General features: G+C 32.4%; 1 protein-coding gene across 3 annotated transcripts in view; it reads right to left on the bottom strand.

Annotated features, from left to right (window-relative positions):
* Positions 1–1,652: 1,652 nt before the first annotated feature.
* Positions 1,653–21,330, bottom strand: part of LOC121119661 (tripartite motif-containing protein 2) — a 242,673-nt gene continuing 222,995 nt past the window's right edge. For 2 of the 3 annotated variants that reach the window (XM_071889664.1, XM_040714396.2), the window contains exons 4-9: positions 14,533–14,734; positions 6,219–6,563; positions 5,572–6,149; positions 4,837–5,514; positions 3,907–4,767; positions 1,653–3,837 (exon numbers count right to left, since the gene is read on the bottom strand). In XM_071889664.1, coding sequence (XP_071745765.1) covers positions 4,474–4,767; positions 4,837–5,514; positions 5,572–6,149; positions 6,219–6,563; positions 14,533–14,734 — 2,097 coding nt within the window. In that variant the 3' untranslated portion in view covers positions 1,653–3,837; positions 3,907–4,473. Of the gene's footprint in view, positions 3,838–3,906; positions 4,768–4,836; positions 5,515–5,571; positions 6,150–6,218; positions 6,564–14,532; positions 14,735–17,404; positions 17,466–21,330 lie in introns of those variants that run through there. The other variant, XM_040714397.2, reaches the window with a different exon arrangement.

Below are 21,330 nucleotides of genomic sequence, written 5' to 3'. Positions count from 1 at the left end.
GGGCCTATATACTTTGTAGCCCTGATACGGCATAAAGTGTGTTTGAAACGAGGTATTGTGATTTTGTTTGTATATGACGGGAAAATATTCCTCATGGCATTTTTCCACACTGGCAATTTACTCCAGGGAAATTTTCCCAAATTGACATTTTGTACTGACAATTTTCTTCAGGACATTTTTACTAGATTTTATTTATGTATGTCAAAAAAAGGGCCATGTGGTTCCTGCGTCACTGTTGCCGGTATTTAAACTTTTGATATCCACAAATTTACGAAAAATAATTATAGTGTCAGACCGGCTTAGTATTTTCAGACCCACACCCAAAACTAATCTATAAAAAGATATTGTATATCCCGTGTTTGGAATAAAATGGATAAATATTACATACGTCGTCCATATTTTATTAATACAAATGGCTCTGAGGCAAAAATGAATCATGTCAGATCAAAATTCTTCGTTTTATATTAATAGTAGTATCAAATATGTAATACATCTTAAATGTTTTTTATCTTTCCCAAAATAATATATAAACCTTAAATCCCTGATTTATTAGGATTCATATTCCTTGAAAAGTTTTTTTTATCAACTCCTTAATGAAATAGAGAGGAAGATATTTTTTTCCCCCTCTGTTTGTTGGTTACCAGGATTACGGCAAAAGTTACTGATCAATTATGATCAAACTTTGTACTAAGGTTATACCGGGTGGTCCATCGAAATGTGAACACTATTTAAATGGTGTTCACACCATTTAAATAATTTATTTAATTTTATCCTTTTTAATAAAAAATATATTTTCACACTAAATAAATCTATTTCAAAATGTTATCCAGGCATAAAATTATATCAATTGGGGGAACTGTGTAATTGAAAGAATTCAAAGGACCAAAGTTCGTAGAATACTCACGAATCTTATTCTATATAAGAATCAATAATTTTTGATTCTTTAATTAAATTATAGTCATATTAATCTCCTAAATCCCTCATTAATATTTTGAAAGGCTAAATAAAATTATGTTTAAATTGAAAAATATTAATATACTTCATAAAATAATCAGTTCAAAAATACTTCTTTAACTTATTGTCATTTCTAAATTTCTAAATTATGGTTATAGTTAATTATTATTACAATAAATATTTACAAAATTAAATATATTGGAAGCGCCATCAATGTTTTTAACATTCCCAACTATTACTATTCGAATGTTTTGGTCTTTTCAGGTGAGATGCCCTTGTTTTAAAAACTAAGATAAGTGTCTTCAAGAATTAAATAATAATGACAAAAATTTTCAAAAATTAAAAGGTCTGTTGAGATTCCCAACTAGAAAAAGCCGCTCTCCTTTTCTAGGACATTTTTTATACAACTCAGAATTAGCGTAATTTCATCATTAGGGACTGAAGGATAAAACAATCTATTCAATGTACTTAATAATTAATAAATATTCTTTCAAAATTATTTACAGCTGGCAACAAGAAAAATACAGCAGGCGAACTACCATATGTTTTTTCAAATTTTTCCACGTCCCTTTTGACTGTCGAGGTTGAGAGTCGTGATTAAATGCAGATTTAAAATGATTGCCGAAATAGTCTAAAATGTTATTTATACTCTTGGATGACTTAATGCCAAATTAACCTTTTAGGGATCATTGTTTCTATTTTATTTATGTAATTATATTATTAATTTATTCTCTGTTCATTAATTTTATATCCATACATTCTAAAAAAAATATAGCAACTTTAACACAAAATAATATTAATTAATTAAAATACATAATAATGATAATCATTTGTTATACAAGGTTCAAACAAAAAAAAATAATCATGGGTATATGAAAAAAAGATAAATACATCTGAAAAAAATCTGCAAAACAATTAATTATAACAAAACTATAAGACAACAAACTAATGATGAAAAAAAATATGATTTGGTTAGACAGTAAAGTATCGATTTTTACAACTTACTTAGAAAATAAAAACTATTATTATCATATTTGAATTAATGAATCATTTAAAAAAAATAATAATTGCTTTGTTAACACTTTGTATACCTTATTAATTAATGACATATTTAATATGAATACATCATTTAACCAAAAATATAGTATTTAATGGTTGTAATCCACTGACTGGAAACAAAAAATTGACCCATTTCATAACTCAAAACTCTGAGGTTGTAAGTACTACATATGTAGTATTTATTGAATATCAGTGAACAAGACACTTTTATATGAGCTAGGAATAATATCAAAGTGACAGATCTTGTGGGTCAACGCTTATAGGTCATGAGCTTTGTTTAATTATATTCGCTTGTAAACAAAGCGATAGAGAGTGGCGCCATCTTTTGGGAAAATAACACAACTCCATGAATGATAATCTTATGTTACATAGAGTCTGACCCTCCGCCATTTTTTTAAACACCAAGATACATACCGTCACACCACCTTGCGGGCAATATGTATATTTTTAGTTCGCTCATACCCTATTTGATTGGCCAAGAGGATTGTTTATAATGTAAAAATAAGTTGATAGTGTATGGGAACATTGAAAGGGAAGTTTATTCTCAAGTACTCATTAATTATTATCAATGCAGATAAATTCAAAACATCATTGAGATGAGCCCAAGCAAGTCTATGCACAATCATGCTAAAGATTTTGGTGTTTCTTACATTATAGCTAACTAAACAGTCGCATATACCTTCCTTGATGGCAAATTAATCTTCCAGGATGATGGAGTTCTAGCACATATTGGCAAAATCCCCAATCACTCTGGGTTAAAAATATAAATTACTCATGGAATAAATCAAATAATGTTTAACATCCAACACAACTTGTTTACAAATGTACGTCGCTAGTATCGCGGAAAAAATCGATAGGATTCGAAACAATCATTATGCCTGAGAACATTATGAAATGAGAAAAATCAATGCTCGAAGCAAAATATTAAAAGAAAATGATGCTCTGGAGTAATTGCATTTTTTGACAGATATTCGACTTACCCTTAGTATATAAAAATTTAATATATTGTCAGGTTTTGAGTAATAGAGGGTGCCTATGGCCTTCTTGTACATCAAGAAGTCCCTATAGCTCATATGACAATCATCTTGATTATTCATTCCGACCGCATGTTGAGAATGTAGACTTGAGACTTGTAGAGTAAATAAAGCCAGCTGTCAATCCCGTCTGGGTTGAAATAGATCTGCACTACATTTGTAAGTCCTGAGTCTCTTTTAAACAAATAATTACTGGCATAGATACTGGCGGATGGTGACATAATTGAATGAGGAAATAGCTGACAGTATTGAAGATAGTTTTATATAAAATAATCTTTTTGTATTATGAGAAATATATAAAGCATTCAAGAATAATATGCAAGGTCAGTAAATTCTTAGTTTCCATTCAGTAAATTGGAATTAGGCTATTAACTAATTATGTATAGAGAGAGAAAGAAAAGGAGTACTTTTACACTAATTAATTAGACAAGTAGTAAGGTTGAGTTTTCACATTTTCCATATTGAATAATAATAATAATTAATTGATTATCAATAATTGTGTGTCTTACTTTTATTTGGCAGAAATATAATTATCAAATGAATGAATACTTTAGATGAGGGAAAAATAGTTGTGGAAGTTCAATCATGGATAGGTAGGGAGGATATGCAAGTAGGTTGGACGGGATTCCGTCATAAACTTTACGTCCCAATGTATATATAAATATATAATAATAAATCATTACATCAAATCGACACATAGGTTTCTACTCTATACAACTCAGAATATGATTAAATTTAGTTTAAATGTAGATTTTTAACACACAACCCAAAGTCTCTAGTTCAAATTTTGCTATCATAAATAAAAATATGTAAGAAAGAGTTTTATTCTAAACTTGTTTGCTCGTTTTAAGGCAATGACCTGCCCCCTTTGAATTAGAATTTGTGGATCAAACTATATCTTGGTCAAATTGTATTCAATTTTTAACTTTGAATGTAATTAATTCTAAAGAAATTGTATTATTAATGAATTACACGTCATTATATAAATATACTATATAAACACTTATTTCATCATATGAAAAAAAAAGGTCAATTATTTAAAAATTAATATCTATTTAATTCAATTAGAGATGTCTTCAAAATAAATTGAATAACAGTTGTAGACATTATGACTATTTAAAGGTTTGTGTATACCACAATTTTTTCAATAGTTGCAAAATTCATGATTATGTACTTCGGAAACAAAATCATTTGATTTCAAAAATTTACATGTTACTAAACTTCATCATATTTTGAGGTAGTCGGATGAAACATTGCCTTATTTTTGGGGAATTTGACATTTATTATAATGAATTATTTGTAATTTTATAAAACAGTAATTACATATTATCTCAGCCAGTTTTTTTTTTTTTTACAAAAAAAACTTTAAATTAATTTCTCATTAAAGCAAAATAACCCCCCCCCAAAAAAAAAAATCCTTCATTCATTATTGTAAATATTTGTATAATTTATAACAATGATTTCCCGAGTCCGCCACAACAATGAGTCCATCGCGAGTAATGGAGAGTCCTTGTGGGCCATAGAGTGGACATGCAAGGGTATTAACGAAGGACAAAAATGAACCCTGAGAATCAAATATTTGTATACGAGAATTCCCCCAATCTGCAACAAGGATGTTATCTTGAGCGTCCACGGCGACTCCTGTAGGAGCATTAAACTGCCCATTACCCTCACCATTGGATCCAAACGAAAATTGGAAGTCTCCATGACAATCGAACACCTAATTAATGCAAATACGTGGATTAATATGTGAAATTACATTAAAAAGGTTGATGAGAGAATTGCTCACCTTTATAGAGTGGTTGTGAAAATCTGACACGATTATATAGCCTTTTGAATTAATGGCGACAAAGTGTGGCCCTGCAAATTTGGCTGGTTCAGATCCTCTGGAGCCAAATTTTTGAACAAGTTTTCCGTTTGTTTGAAATATAAAAATAGAAGAAGCCTTGTTGTCCACAACAACAAGTTGACCTGCACTATTGACTGCTATTCCCTTAGGCCCCAATAGTTTACCAGTCCCAATTTTGTTAATAAATTTACCAGTTGGCTCAAAAATAGACACCCACTTGTTATCGTAGTCTGCAATTGCATAATTCCCATTTGCAAGAACTGCTACACCCGTTGGTCTTTGAAGTTGACCGGGAGATCGACCTCGTATGCCAAATCGAGTTCGAAATACACCTTTTTCACTATCAAATGCTTGTACACACTGATTATTTGAGTCTGCAATGAGTATGAATCCACTTGCTGTTACGGCTACGCCTTGCGGATTTGTGAATTCACCTTTCCCTCTTCCTCGAGATCCTATCCTCATACATAGGTCATCATCAATGGGGTTATTCCTTGAGCATTGACTTCCAAAAGATCTCGCTGAAGAAGGCCGTTTAGCTATTCGTTGACGTGTACCCATGGTTCGAGGAAGCTTTGATATCAAACGATCACTTCCATCGTCCTTTACCGCTAATACCTAATTAATAAAATAGCTAATAACAATTCAAAGTTCGGTTATTAATAAATCTATTACCTTGAACGGACTCCTTTTAATTGGCATTCCAAACATTTGAATACTTAATTCGTATTGTCCTTCAAAAGGAACTGTGTAAAGAAGCTCATAAGTTCCGTCTTCCATGTCCGTCAACTCTGTGGTTAATTGAAGGGGCTCAGAACCTCTACTTGAAGGACTACTCACATTGACAGGAATCACTTCACATAAAAATTGTTCGACACCTGGACCAGAGGTGGCATTCCCTCTGCAATCTCTCGAAGCAATGGTAAGACATGTCGTTTTACCAACCACACAATGTTTAATACCTTCACCCATTGCAGAAACTTGAAAGGGAAGGGCAGATGAGGTTATGACTCGACCAAAATCCGAAATAGAGCTCTCCAAGGGATCAATAGGACCGTGAATGAAATTCAAGTAGGAATTTTCAGAAGGATCGGAGACAACTTTCATTGTTTCATACTCTGCAAGTCTCTCTCCAACTTGTTTTTTGACTAGTAAAACTTCAGTCTCTGACCCATGGGTCAAAGCTTTTTCGACAAACTCACATGAAGTATATAGATCCGCCAAATTGGACTCCAACTCCTCTCTTTGACGATCTACAATTAAAAAAAAAAATATATATGATTAATTATATTTACGATCATATAAGGACAAAGATGTTTTACTTAATGTTTCGTGTTTATCATTGCATTTATAGAGTAAGTATTGAAGGAGATCTCCTTTGCGATTTTCCAACATTTTCATTAAACGATGGAATACGTTGTCAATTTCCTTTTCAATCTCCTTATGCTTCTCAGATAGTTTATTGGAGAGGGAATTGACTCCTGCAATGGCTTCTTTTAAGATAGGAACTCGAGTATATGCCTTGTCAACTAAGGATCTCAGCTCTTCTTTTTCTACTTCTACGGCCTCGGATACCCTCATTGTGTAATGTTCCCTGTGTTTTATATCCGTACAACTGGAGCAAATGGCAGTATCGCAGTCCTCACAATAGAATCGAAGGGATTGCCCTAGTATTAAAAAATAAATAAAATAATTATTAATAGATATGGTAAAGTTAAATATCTTTTTTTAATCAGAGATTATTTCCTCGTTCAATAAGAGATTTTCATGCTAATATGTATTTAAAAAGTTAATTCATTAATAAAAGAGGATTTGCAAATATATATAGATAAATAATAATTAATATGTAAACTAAATTGATCTATTAATTCAGGAAATAAAATTATTTGCGGTAGTTTTTTAAGAATAATACCACGCAACCTTACATACTTCTTCTCAAATAAGGTAATCTTTAAAAAAACAATTTTGAACAAAAATCAAGTAAAGAAGAAATTCTCAATTTATATTTTTACATCATCGTTTTACTACGTCGTTACTTCTATTGTAAATCGCAGCCTTTCCACAAAAAACAAGCATAAAAAAGGTCCAAAACTTGTTGGTTTTACCCAATAATTAGTTAATTATAATTAATTAGTTAGCTTAATTAGAGCTAATTCGTGTTAAACTCATCAAGAATGTTCAAGACATTGATTAGGGGAAAGAAGTGGAAAAATCAACAGCTGACAACCAAATATGGTGTATGTATCCTAATTTGGGGGTACCCAAGAATGTTAGCTATAGTATAATTCTTCCATTTGATTTATGGTACTTAATTTGGTCCTGATATGGCCCTTTCTAATAGCATCTATTAATTTCCAATTCTTTCATTGTGTCGATTAATTTTAGCACTTTGCAGAATTCCAATTAGCAATTTGCCAGTTGTCTTCACACTACTTTTGAGTTTTTTTATCTTTGTGGCTCCCAGCTTCCTCTCACGGCTCTTGATGTTGTCTTTTAGGATTCTAATCTTGGTGACGAGACCCTTGGAGCAGAGCAATCTCGTAATAACTCATTCCCGCTTCAAGAAGTGATGACTAACGATTTCTTTGCGCATCCATTTCAGTTGATGAAAAAAATTTGTTTAAATAAAATTATTTATTTTATTCATAAACCGGGAAAAAAACCGATAGACTATTTAGTAAGTCAATGAAACCTTTCTAAAGTTTCATTCACGATTCGTTAGAACTAGAGATAGGACGGGTCTTGGACCCGGATTCGAAGTAACTTGGTACGATACAAGTAAACTTGTATTATCCGAAAGGTCCAAGACTGTACTGGCTTCGGGTATTCGAATTTTTATAGTTCATAAAAAAAGATCCGCGGGATTTTCTGGATCTTAAAAAAAGATTGTACAACTATTGCTTAATACTTAATTCTAGTTATATAAAACAGATTCTATCTATTTCGAACATACTCTCTATTTATTTTGATTAGTGATTGGAGAGACATCTACTTAAACAGTTGCATGTCGTGGTTATTCCACACTGAATTATTTCCTATGTTGTTAACTTTATTGTATAGCACAACTTTTCTCTAGAAAATAAATAGGGAAAAGGTTTAGTCAAATTTTCTAAACTATGGAACTATTGGTGAATGATTGTTTAGAATTGTTCACAGTTTAAAATGAGCTAACCAATCAGAACACTGATTAGGAGAAAAGAAGAGGAATCCTCGACAGCTGAACACAAAATACACTCCATGCGCTCAAACACAAATTAGTTCATAGAAAGTTCTGAACAGTTACTAACTATTATGCAATAATAATTCCTTAGTTGGAAGATTTGGCTAACTACCAACAGATTTTTGGCCTTGTTCTGTTGCTTTTTCGAGGAGAGGTTGAGAGATACATTACAGATAATAAAAAATTACTAACTAATAATAAATAATCAATATTTTCTAATAGTGATACCATCGGGCTAATTTATTATTTCGGCATCCTATTTTAATTAGCCTGAACTTCGGGTAAATATGCTTCTATAGTTCGAGACAAATATCCGTCTAATTTTAGTTTGGGTACCCGAAATATACCCAAGTATTTAGGTTTAAAGATTCCAACCGATCCAGATCCGAGAAGATCTTTCCTATCTTTAAGTTGGAACATAAATTGGGGAAAAAGTAATTTCGTATTTTTCGCTTTATTGCAATGCTTTATAAGAAGGTTTACAATCATTCTATTTAAACCAAGTATGTCCCATTCTGTTTGATGACTTGTTGCCAACGAGATTCTAACTTCATAATTCCCTTTTCAAAGAAGTCCTTGTCCCTATTGACAAAAAACTCGCACAACCAATTATCACAGGCCTCTATTGATGTCAAATTTGTTCCCCAAGACCATTGAATATAGAAAGGAACAAGTGGTAGGCACATGCTGCCAGGTCCAGATAGAGGGTGGATGCATAAGAACTTCCTATTCGAGCTCCCGGAGCTTCTGGCGCGTCATAAAAGATGTGTGTTGGCTGGTATTGTCTTGATGAAACACGATGCCTCTCCTTTTCAGCAATGATGGCCACTTCTGTTCAATCGCCAGCTTCAAACGGTCAAGTTGTTCATAGTAGAGGGCAGAAATGAGCGTTTGACCATAAGGGAGCAATTAATAATAGGTTATTCCCTGCCAATCCCACCAAACACACAGGAACCTGGCAGTCAATCCTGGCTTCGTCACGGTCTGGGCCGCTTCGTTGGTTTTCGACCACAATCCCTGTCACTTGACATTGACGTAAGTGGTCCATTTTTCATCGCGAGTCCCAATCTGCTTTATAAATGACGCGTTTTTTCATTTTCAGGTAGTAAAAATGAAAAATATGGCAAATTTATTCCTCTGAGACCTCCATACTGGGCGCACAATAATTCACGAGTCGACAGGCTAGGCACAATACTATACAAAAAGAGTTTGTAGTATACACTTACACCTTTACAACGTCTTATTGCATCATACAATGTTACCAAAAATGAACAGGATACAATTAGTTAATAAAAAGGGCATTAAAAAGAAATACGAAATTACCGTTTCCCCAACCATATCATATGGTATTTAAAAATATTGATATTATGCCAAAATGTGATATTTTATAAAATAATACTTACGTAAAACAACTGTATTGCTGCGAATGCTATATGCAACTCATTTCTAAAATCAAAGCTCCATAGAATCTATTATGCTTTAATATGCCATTTTCTGCATTAATTAAATTTTTTTTGTAGCTATATACAAAATATCATTACAATGAATTTGAAGGAGGAAGTTCCTTTTATCAAATATATATAATATAGAAAATTAAGATCCTTATCGAATGAATATTATCAGACAGTTGTACATTCAGAAACAAATAGAAATCAAACAGCATGAGATTTAGAATAGATGAGGAAGTATTAGACGATATATTTTGAGCTAGGATGTGACTATTTTCGCAAAAAGCATCTCTGAGAAATATAAGGAAGTGCTTTAATTCACATCCATCAATGCTAATTCCAAAGTATAACTCGCTTTATCATTACTTAAAGTACGAGAACCTTCGTTATGACGTATGCCTTTCCTAGCTAGAACTGTATATGCAGCCGTCAACACAACAACAACCTAGAACCATTTAAATCAAAGTACGGATTGAAGAATATTGTTGTATTCTTCAAGAAAAAATATTATCGTCGATGGTGATGGGTACTTTCGCCTTAAACTATTGTGCCTCAGGACATTTCGCCTTAGGACACTTTGCCTTAAAGCCATTTTGCCTCGAGGATATTTTACCTTGATATATAATTAAATAAGATTTATACGTCTGTATTGTCTATTTTGAGTTAAAGTTGATATTCCCATTGAATCTTCTAAATCAAAATAAAGCATGGGTTGAAAACCCCTGGGGTTCACACATAGATGGCGCAATTATTTTATTTTTTTATTCAGCTCATTTTCAGTGTGTATCAAACTTCAAAAGACAGCTCTCAAAATTTAATGACATCTATTCTACGGTTTGTGAGTTATTGTGCTAAGTGATACGCTGCTTTGGTTATTTCTAAATCAATGGATCAAAAATAATTTTGGGTTTTTATTTCACCCTGCTTCTTTATGGGGAAAAATACTGTTGAAGCTAAGCAATGGGTGAAAAAGTGATATGGGGACTCTGTTCCGTAAAGAAAATTAAAAAATATACTAATAATTTTATAAAAAGACAATTTTGAACGAAAAAAAAGGCGTTTCCTTTGGTAAGCTCATGACTTTCGTAAAAGTGGTAGTCAGTTCTCCGTTATCAATTAATTATATACTTAGACATGATGGATTATTCATTTTGAAAAATATTGATTGATTAATAAACCAACACGATATGAGGCAAGAATCTAATTCCACAATTGTTTCAACAGAAAACAAGCATTCAATGTGTTTTATAGAAATATACATAACATATTTTGATTAACAAAGTTCAACGAGAACATCCATTTTAACCAAAAATAAACAAAACGTGTAAGAATACAATGAAGAACTGGGAAACTAACATTTTGCATCTCCACAAGATTATCAGATCTGAGCTTTGATTCTAATTTTCATGTTATTGAATATATATATAGAATATAAGTGAGGGGGATTTTAATTCATGAAAATGAGGAAATTCAATTTTAGCCCAACTTTTCTGATGTAAAATGATTTTTTAAGCACTCTGAAAAAAAATATATCTGTAGTATTTCGTTGGGCTACAATTTGTTTGTCTTCGAAATGAAAAATAAGGATCATATTCTTATACATCACTTGAAAAAATGAACTTAAATGAAACTTTTGAAATTCAACAACATAACTTTCAAATTTGAGTAACATAACTTTAAATTTGGAACTTCTGAATCATTTTACAAATAGGTAATTTCGTTAAAAAAAGTCATTTTCAAAATAGCTATAGAAGTAAAAAAAAAAAAAAAAAAAAACACGCCATTTGAAGACTGAAACTGTAGAAACATAATTTTTTTTGTTAAAAAACAACAAAAGATGGTTTAACAGGTCACCCTAAAAATTGAGCACCCTAGTACACACCCTAAAATAAAAATTTAGAAGAAGTTGATCTTTTTTTGTAAACTTTGACCTTTTTTATGACCTTAAAACTGTACTTTATGAACTCATAATGCTTTAAGCATAAAAAGGCTTTAATGGACACGACCTTCGCAAGTTTCTTCTGGTTACTTAAAAAAAGAGAGATGTTGGAGGGTTTTTGGCCAGATTTTTTTTTTTTTTTTCAAAGTGCTTAAAAAATCATTTTGCAATCGAAAAGTTGGGCTAAAATTGAATTTGATTTCAACACCTTCCCTTAATATAAGGTTTTTTTTCAGTACTTTGTAGGAGAGAAGTTGTTCCTATCAACATGTATTCCAACTGTGAAACCTGGACTATATGATTTGCTAAGGTGCTTTACTTTCATAGTGTAGTTCACTAGCTGTCGGTTGGCTACTTTCAAGTAGTTGTCAATTTTTGAAAATTAATCATTCTAGCTTACTTTTGTGTTGACGAGGCACATTTCTCCTTCAGTTGTTTTATGTCTTAAATTACCAGGTATACAAAAATAGTAGTCTTATTCCGTTTTGTAATTATCGACTATAGATACATATATAAAATAATAATCTTAAATAACCTTACTCTAATTAAAATAATTATACATCAACCATAAAGTCGAATTATTATAATTAATAATCATTAGAGGCTTAATTAAATATGCATCCACATTCACGATATAATGAAATTTTCATACAAATAAACAGATAACCCAACATTTTAAAATGGTTTGTATCAGCTATTTAAAATCAGTGTTGGATTCAAGTAGTACTCGAACTCGAAAAAAAAAAAAAAAAAAAAAAAAAAACATTGATAAAGTCCACCATTTTTTGAAATGACTCGAAAAAGAACTCGCCCCAAAATATTAGCGAGTGGTTCATTAAAATCTACCCACTTTCAATTTTAAACTTTAAAAAAATATAAATGTTTAATTAATTAACAATATAATTTCAACCAAATTAATACTATAAATAGATGTGTGTCTGAGCTCTCTTAATCATTAATGTAGCCACCCTTAGTGGCAATGGGTTCTAGGCGGCAGTGGATGGCCTGGCACTCGCTGAGGAGGTAGACTTCTCGTCCCAGTGCTGGTTGACAGTGGCTTTGAGGGCCTCGGTGTTGAATTTTAGGACACTGCAGGTTTTCCCCTCGACATGCACCAAAATGTTTTTGTCGAGGAGGTTGGCTTTAAGGCATTAGGGGGGGGGGGAAATGTCAAAAAAGAGTTCAAAAGAACTCAAAAGACTCATTCAATGGAGAAGATGGGTTTCTTTCATTTCTAGTGTCAAAGGGGGCTTCTGCAGTCACACAATGCTCTTTCGACCCACCTTTTTTGATAACTCTCTGGGAAGTGTAATGTGAAATCTTGAAGGTGCCCGCGTGGACTTGAGGAAATTGTACGAGGCTGTTTCCTTTAACTCCTCCGGGTCCACTTTGGCATTTTCAATAGAGCCCTGACGGGCATATACGCTAGTTCTAGAGACACCCAGCTGCTTGAAGGGCGCGAATGGAAATTCGTCGATCACGTTCAGTGTCATTTTCTCGACTTGTACGTAAGCTAGAGAGCCCAGGTTTATTTTGATTTGTAACTAATTGTTTATACTTTAAAATATCCAAATATGAATTAATTTCAATCACTCAACCTTCATTTATTATTGAATTAGTAAGTGTTCCTGGTAAGTCCTCAAAATGAACCACAAAGTTAGAAGAAGATTTATTATTTAGTCTAATTCCCGCCAAAGGATTCCTGTTTTGATAATTTTACAAAAACAAACGAAAATGCCCTAATGTGTTAGCTTTCATAATATGTATATCAAGAGACTCCCATCTAAGGTTTATGGGGCGAATTTAATAGCAATGTGTTCCACGACACCTACTGATGTCTTTACTTCAGCTCAACTTGAATCAATGCTCAAAAACTCAACTTGACTCAATATTCAATTACTCGAACTCATCCAATCACGAACATGATAGCTCTACTATTAATTATTGTAACGATAAAAGAACACACATCTCAAGACATGCTAGGGCAATCTTTTTTGTTTCATATCATGATTATAAACGCCATATTTTTTTAATATAATATTATTTAAATTTCATAGAAACATGGATGGCATTAGATGTTATACAAATAAGAGATTAAACAACTGTTTGGCTATCATCATCTGCTCTTGTATCTCCTTTTCGAAATCGATATCAGCTGGAGGAAACTTTTGAGTGTGCCTATTATAACAGGGCTTTCAAGCTTTGCAATCACTTTGGTGTCACATTTTTGGTCTTATTCATTGCATGAAGTACTTAGTTAGTGGAATGACCAGGGATATGACCAAATAAAATTAAATGTATTTTTTTTGAGGTATTGGTCTTATTTAAAAATACGAAAACAAGATGGGTGATCCCCATGTATTATGTGGCGACCTTTTGTTTTCTCATCTTCGGCATGAAAAGCGCAGGAAGCGTTGTAGAGTCATGTTGAATTAAATGAAGCATGGACCTTCTGGTAGTATTTTTTTTTTTTTCCTATGGGAAATATTTCGCAGTTGATCCGCTGTTCAACAAATCCAGCAAATGTGTGATAGCCTTCAAAAGCAATTTTGCACTGTGTCTACAGTCAAATAACCAGCAACTATGATGATGTTTGGTGTCATTGCATCAAACAGAGCGAAAATGAAGCCTGTTTAGTTTGAAACCCTTTTCCGCCATACACCGGCGGGTTACTACTTGGAGATTTTGAAAGGGGAAAGTTATTCCATAGACCCTCAAAATATCTAAGGGAACCCCATTTGTATTCCAGCTGAACGGGTTACCTGGTCACACAACAAAGAGTAGCCAGGATGGGATTCTGTGGCCGTTTGAAGAGTTTCCTTACGGTCAGAGCGAGAAATATTAAATGAGTCAATAACGTGTTATCTGTCGTTTAATAAATACATAGTTCCAAACTTTTCACGTAACTATGCAATCACAGGTAGTATCTAGAGTTGTAATCTTAATGTAATTTTATCACAATTCGACATTTAACGAGCGATATACATATAATACAAAATAGATTATATACATATACTAATAAACCTTACCCGAATGACTTGAGCAATAGAGCACTCGATTATTCTCGTAGTCTGCCTCCCGAAAATTATAGTCTACTTCATTCTCAGATTTCGTTTCCTCAGAATCATAACTTGAAACAGTGCAAGAGTCCGCCGTTGTGGGATCCTCTCGATCGGATTGAAGAACTTCAATTAAATGTGTGATGAAATAGTTTGGCTGTAGAGCTTTAATCTGAAATCAAGAGAGAAGGGAATCATTACTTATGATATCAATTACCTACATTAATGATTGCACATGTTATTTCATTTCAAATCAATTCAAACCTCCTCCTTGTCAACTGATTTATGAGATGCTATTAGAGAAAATAATTATCAAAGCTAGGAGACGGAATGTTACATTTGATTAGTGTTGGAGTCGTGTATTTCTCCCTAATATTTTTCAATAGAAAAATTAACATACATATTTTAAAGATAGGACGGAACCACATTTTATCGGATCCGAGTCGGTTAATATCTTTAGACATAAATATTCAAGTACATTTAGGACGACCAAACTTTCGGATCCAAATCCGAAACTAATAATAGACGGATACTTGTATCGAATTTTAACGAAAGTACTAAGGTTACATTTTTACAGATTACGGATGGCAAAGCAGCGTAGAACTCAATGTTATTATGATTAGAATTATTGTCGCAATAACATTGTACACATTGCTACCTTCATTAAAAGAAACATAAAAAATGTCCAAAATCAGTTGGTAGTTAGCCAGAAAGAAAAAAAAAGAAGATATTTAAGTTGAGTAGTCAGTGACTTGATACAATTTGACTGAATTGAGTTAGAAATCTACTCTTTTTGAAAATATCTTCCTAATTGTCTCCGTAAAAAGTCTTTAAACAGTAACATTGATTCAACTTAAAAAGCCATCTAGTGAGTAAAATGTAATTTGTTAATGTATTAAAATCTGTCACTAGGTACACTTTATATGGTGCTCCCTGATTTATATACCAATAGAGTATATATATATATATATAAAGGATTATATTGTACTCGGTACAGTACCGGTTTTTTTTTCGATTCTGTCTTAAGTGATTTTTTCTAGACCGATTTAAACCGACATTTCGGTCCATACTGCGATCTCAGACCGTGGACCGATTTTTTCGGTTTCAATTTATAGACCGATTTTGATTAGGTCTCACTTCATGGGCCGATTTTTTTCCGTCTCAATTTATGGGCCAATTTTTTTCAGTCTCATAGTTTATGAGATACAATTTTTTTTCCTAGATTAACTATCACTTATGTACACGATAAGTTCTAGAACAAATACTGTATACATATAAGAGACGGCGGGATCAAAATTAATTCGAGCTATCTCTCTTTAAACTCCTTATAACGTCATTGTACATGAAAAAACAAATGATGTCAAGTTATAAACAATTTATCTGTAAATTCGGTTTAGATAGATTTTTTTGGGAACGAACTAGAGCAAATTTTCCCTTTGGACCGATCTAGACCGAATTTCTCTATGAGATCGGTGCAGAACGAGCTTTTTTGTTGGACCGAATTAGTTCAGTCCTACAAAAAATATAACAGTCTCAGACCTGTCTATGATTTGCTACAGAAACCAACACTATATCGTATACAAGGAGAACCGTATAAAATAAGTGAAATCTTGCAGGCTTTAGTTCAACTCATATTAAAAAAAGGCAGGAAGTACTATATATAATATTTGAAAAAAATGAATGTGACTGTAGATGAGGTTTAGCAACATGCTGCTCAAGTACTCCCTGGCTCATCAAATCATATCATTTTTTTTTCTATACTTTATTATTATTCTTAAAACTCTTGAGCAGAGAATGTCGTGTGAGGGTGGTCATGAAAAATGGAGGATAACAGCAAGGATTTGTTGGATGTAATCTTCTATATTATTAAAGCAAAATTTGTATGTTTCTCGACGCCTAATAATTGGTCTAGACAGAATTTGAAATGAGTTCAATTCAGACTAGTGTTGTGTCTGTTCTTATTTATTTAGGTCCATTCCAGTCTTATGACTGTCTATCACTGGGATTGGTCCTTAAGATCGTCGGTCCTTTGGACCAGTCCTTAAGACTCTCGGTCTTTGTATTTTTTTTTTTATAAAAATATGATTTTATTTCTTATAATATGTCTTGTTACTTAGTTATATAATTTATTTTATTATATAACAGAATAATTTAAAAAAAAGGAAAAACACACTCATTGACGTCACGAGGGATCGATTTTACCTTCTTGAAGGACCAAAAAGTGAGACTGGACTGGACTGAACCACAGTCCTTGGTCCTAAATAAGGACCAACACAACACTAATTCCGACCAATTTTTGTTTTGTGCCATTGATCTAAACATCATTTTTCTTTAATACCGGGTCAGAATAAACTTCTTTCAAGGTCTATTAAGGTTTATTAGTTCGATCCGCTCATAACAGAACACTAACTATTATTTACAACCTACGAATGTACGTACACTGTACATCATGGAAGCTCCTTTACGCAATTATCTGATCACTTACTTGTGTAATCAAGACATCTAATAGTCAATTCCAAACATTGCTACTAGAAATTGCTCATAATTACATTGTAATGATGAATAAGTTGATATCATCTTGGTATGTATCAATAAATATAAATAAAAGATTAAATTTCTCATCTATTCCAGACAAAGGATTTCCCGGAATTCCCCAGTGGATTACATCCACGAGAAATCCTACATATAATTAATTCATAATTTTATAATTCAGTGGAATAGAAATAGTGGGAACATCGGACTGGAGCAAAGTTATAGTAAATATTATTAGTTGTCCGAGACATCAATACATAGAGTTGTAAAAAATATGACCGGACAGTATGTTAAAACAAATTAAACTTACAATTAACATGGTAATCCTGACCATGTGAAGTATGTTTGGGGGAAGAGCAGCTTAGCTGCCATGACCGTAGATGATATTAATATGGCTTTTTGTAGATGCTTCCTGAATAGGTGTTTTATATTTGCTAAGCCATATAACAATATATCATGGCCACACTATCTCCTCCAGACGCGCCCAGATATAGTAATCCAAGGGGCTCGCGTCTGGGAAGGAGGACGGCCCCTTATTGAGGTCCCGAAAGTCTGGAAAGTTATTTACCAGGAAGAACTGGGTCTTGGCGATGCGATGAAAACGGAACTCCTTTTTGAATAATAAAAAAAAGTTGAACCCAAACTTTTCTTTGTCCCAAGGTAACACTTTCTTATTTAGAAGTTCGATGTAAGTATCTGGATTGAGCCGCTCTTTTCTGTTTACTAAAATGTGAAGTCCTACTTCCCCAGTGCTGGCCACTGTATTTTTTGTTCTATAGACATGTTTCACTAAAGCTGAGATATTGTCTGAATGTTCGGCTTTGATGGAGCGGATGTTCTGCTTATTCACAGTAGCATCAACGGTAACAAAACCGGGTCCTTCCCGGGATCCCGTTCAAAGACAATCTCACGGAAAATAAAATACCTATTCAAGAGAACTGCATTGGCTAAATGAATGTTATTATAAATTTTATGAACATTGATATACAGAGTCGAATGGAAACTACGATTAAACAATTAGCGATCATTCGAGCGAATAAAAAGAGGATCATTTTATGAATTAAATGTTGTTTGACTCTGCAATGGAGTTTATATTATATGTAGACATCTAAAGATATGACCATAAACAATTGCATCGCGTGGTTATTCTACACGACGTTACCTCACACGTCGTTACTTTTATTGTATCAGGTAAATTTCCCCCCTAAAATAAACAGAAAAAAAGCCCAAAATCAATTGGTAGTTAGCCAATTCTTCTCAACTATGTAACTGTTGGTCAATTATTGTTACGAAGTACTTACAGTTAAAAGGCAGATAATTACAATTCAACCAATCAAAGTTCAGAATACTGATTAAGGTAAAAGAAGCAGAAACATCGACAGTTGACAACAAAATAGCCTGTATATTTTTTGTGTTAGCGAGTTAAGACCATGCTCATAAACTCAAAGATATATATTGTATTTAGTTATTATCAGTTGAAGTTCCTTCTTCTTTTCTTCAAATCCATGATCTTAACATTGATTGGTTGGATATGAATTAGTTCTTATTAAACTGAGAACAATTATAAACTATTATTGAATAATAATTCCATAGTAGGAAGAATTGGCCAACTACCAACTGATTTTGGGCCTATTTTCTATTTCTTTTCGGAGAAGAGTTTGCAAGATAAAGTATAGGTTACGACGTGTCCAATGTTATTATAGCAATCATCATAATTAAAACTAGTAATTATGTTTTAATATTAAACATTGGGTTATTCATTGTTTCAGAATATATCATTTGCATTGTTGGATCGGTACTAATCGGCTAATCAGTAGTCTCTTCCCTCCTTTCAGCTTTTTTAATCAGTATCAGTTTTTACCATCAAATGGTCGTAAGGAAATTTACGTTGGTCTTTCAGTCCTAGCTATTTTTATTCATTTTTTTTCTATATAGCCATGGATTTTTGAAATTATAATCTTTGGATTTGTTTTTTTTTTAAATAACAAAAACAAAGACCCCAAAAAATATATGTATTTATATATATATAACCTTGCAGACACCCATAAGTGGACAAACTTACAAAATCGGCTAGGGATCAACCTATTTCCTACACTATTTTTACATTGACTCCGAGAATAATGTCTAACAGAAAATGTGGGGGGAACTCTGCCCATAGTTAACAATGTACATATCATCATGTAATTTGAAAAACAGAGATCTAAAAAACAGTTGATGACTCTTTGATAAAACACAACTCTGTCTGCATATTGTACAATACATACTTAAATCCACTTATAACGTTTGAATGACTTTGACGGATAATAAGAAGTATAAATATATTTATACTAAAAAAATAATTTGACAAAGAATGATTCTACAATAATGATTTGTATATTAATGTAACATATTAAATTGAATGAATGAATAGAAATCATATCAAATATATGATTATCATTGATTTCATCAGTTGGTAATATTACAGGTTGTAAATTGTATAAGCAAATTGTACAACTTAATATTGTTTTCGTCTTAAAGTGCAGTATTTAATTACAACAAGAGTCTTTCTTATGAGCAAAAAAACATTAAACCTATCATTTCATGTTGATCACTTAAAACTACATGGTTATTTTTGAAAATAATACAGGGGTGATCTTATCCAGTCATACACTCTTCTGGATAAGGGGTGGTCTCAAAAAGGACTTTGTAACTTTTGCTGAGTATGACAGTACACTTTGTTTAAGTAACGAATTCCTGTTCAGACAGAGTCCCGAATCCGGGCAATCAAAATATCCTCAAGAGGTCTGTAGGTCTGACTTTTTTCATAATTTGACCGAGATGTGCAAACTAAAGATAACCTCCTAGGACGATGCAATTTTGCATATATAATTTTGATAACGTACAACAACTTTGCCAGAATGGCTATAATCGAAATTCGCAAAAAGTTGAAAAGCGATCTCCCCCTAATGTACAATATTTAAATGAAATAAGCTATTACTTCCCAATAAATGGATCTCATGATAGATACTGAAAGATATGTTCTTTATACATATAAATACCCTCTAAAACCGTTAAGGACCCAAATAAAAAGTAGTATAATAGGTATTCAACTTCTTTCATACTTGAGAATGAACAAGCGTATTAGGTATGTATTATTTCAAAAGCAACTACGTTGCCTTCAAATAATCGGATTGAATATATGTATGTACATACAAGAATTAAAAATTCTATACTGTATTTATATAGAAATTTGATCAACGTAATGTCTAATCTCTTCTTCATTTTCTTTTCAAACATTTATGAATTTATAGTATTCAAAGTATATTTATGCAAAAGGATCATGTGCGTGTCAGTTGGCTCATAGGTATCGAGTTTCCTTCGTTCTTTCAGCGAAACATCATAGACCATCAATCATATATTTTTATAAATATGTAGTGTTTTAATATGTATAAGGGGGCTGCAAGGAATAGAGTTCTATAGGGTTGGCAAGGACGTCCCCAAGACTACATATTAATTTTGGGAGGGGGCTTGTATATGGTAAATTTGGAAGAAAAGTTGAAAAATTATTTTTTTTAAATTGATAAATTAAAATTCTGGGAAAAAAATTTGAAAAATTAAATTACTTCTATTTAGTACATTGAAAAAAAAATTAAAATTGAGACTTTTTTTTTTATAAATATCAAAAATCCATAACTTTTCTCAAAAAATTTGTAAAATTTTATTTTTTGGAGTTCTTTTTTTAAAATCTACAGGCGTTTACTAAAAATAACAAAAAATCATAGCTCTTCACAGAAAATAAAGTTTTAGGAAAATAAATTAAATTTCAAATATTAATTATTTTGTAAAAGAAATTAAAATACTTAATTTTTTGAAAAAAACCCCGAAAATTCCTTTATTTTTTGGGGGGTGGGAGGGGAGATAAAGACCCTCCGAACGCCCTGGCTAGGGAACAATACGTGTACTCTCAATTGGTTCTCATTTATGAAGGTTATCCCAAGTTGCCCTTCAAGGCCCTCCTAATGGCTCTCGCTGACTGTTGCAGTTGTTGGGGAAGTGATTCCATTAATTGGTGGGGTCCTTATTGATCTTCTTCTCTATACTGGAAGGGAACTCTGCATCTCTCTTTAAATTGTTCCCTTCACTTCCTGCTTTCCTCAAGAGATCTTCTCCATCATTCTTTATCTTGGTCAGATTGAAACCCAAACTCCTGGAGCACTTCACATTGTCCATAACCCTTGCTACATCAACTTTATTATC

Source organism: Lepeophtheirus salmonis, chromosome 6, assembly GCF_016086655.4.
Source record: "Lepeophtheirus salmonis chromosome 6, UVic_Lsal_1.4, whole genome shotgun sequence".
NCBI classification, from domain to species: Eukaryota; Metazoa; Arthropoda; class Copepoda; order Siphonostomatoida; family Caligidae; genus Lepeophtheirus; species Lepeophtheirus salmonis.
Note: the sequence above shows the minus strand (reverse complement) of the source record. Positions and strands in the feature narration are given on the sequence as shown.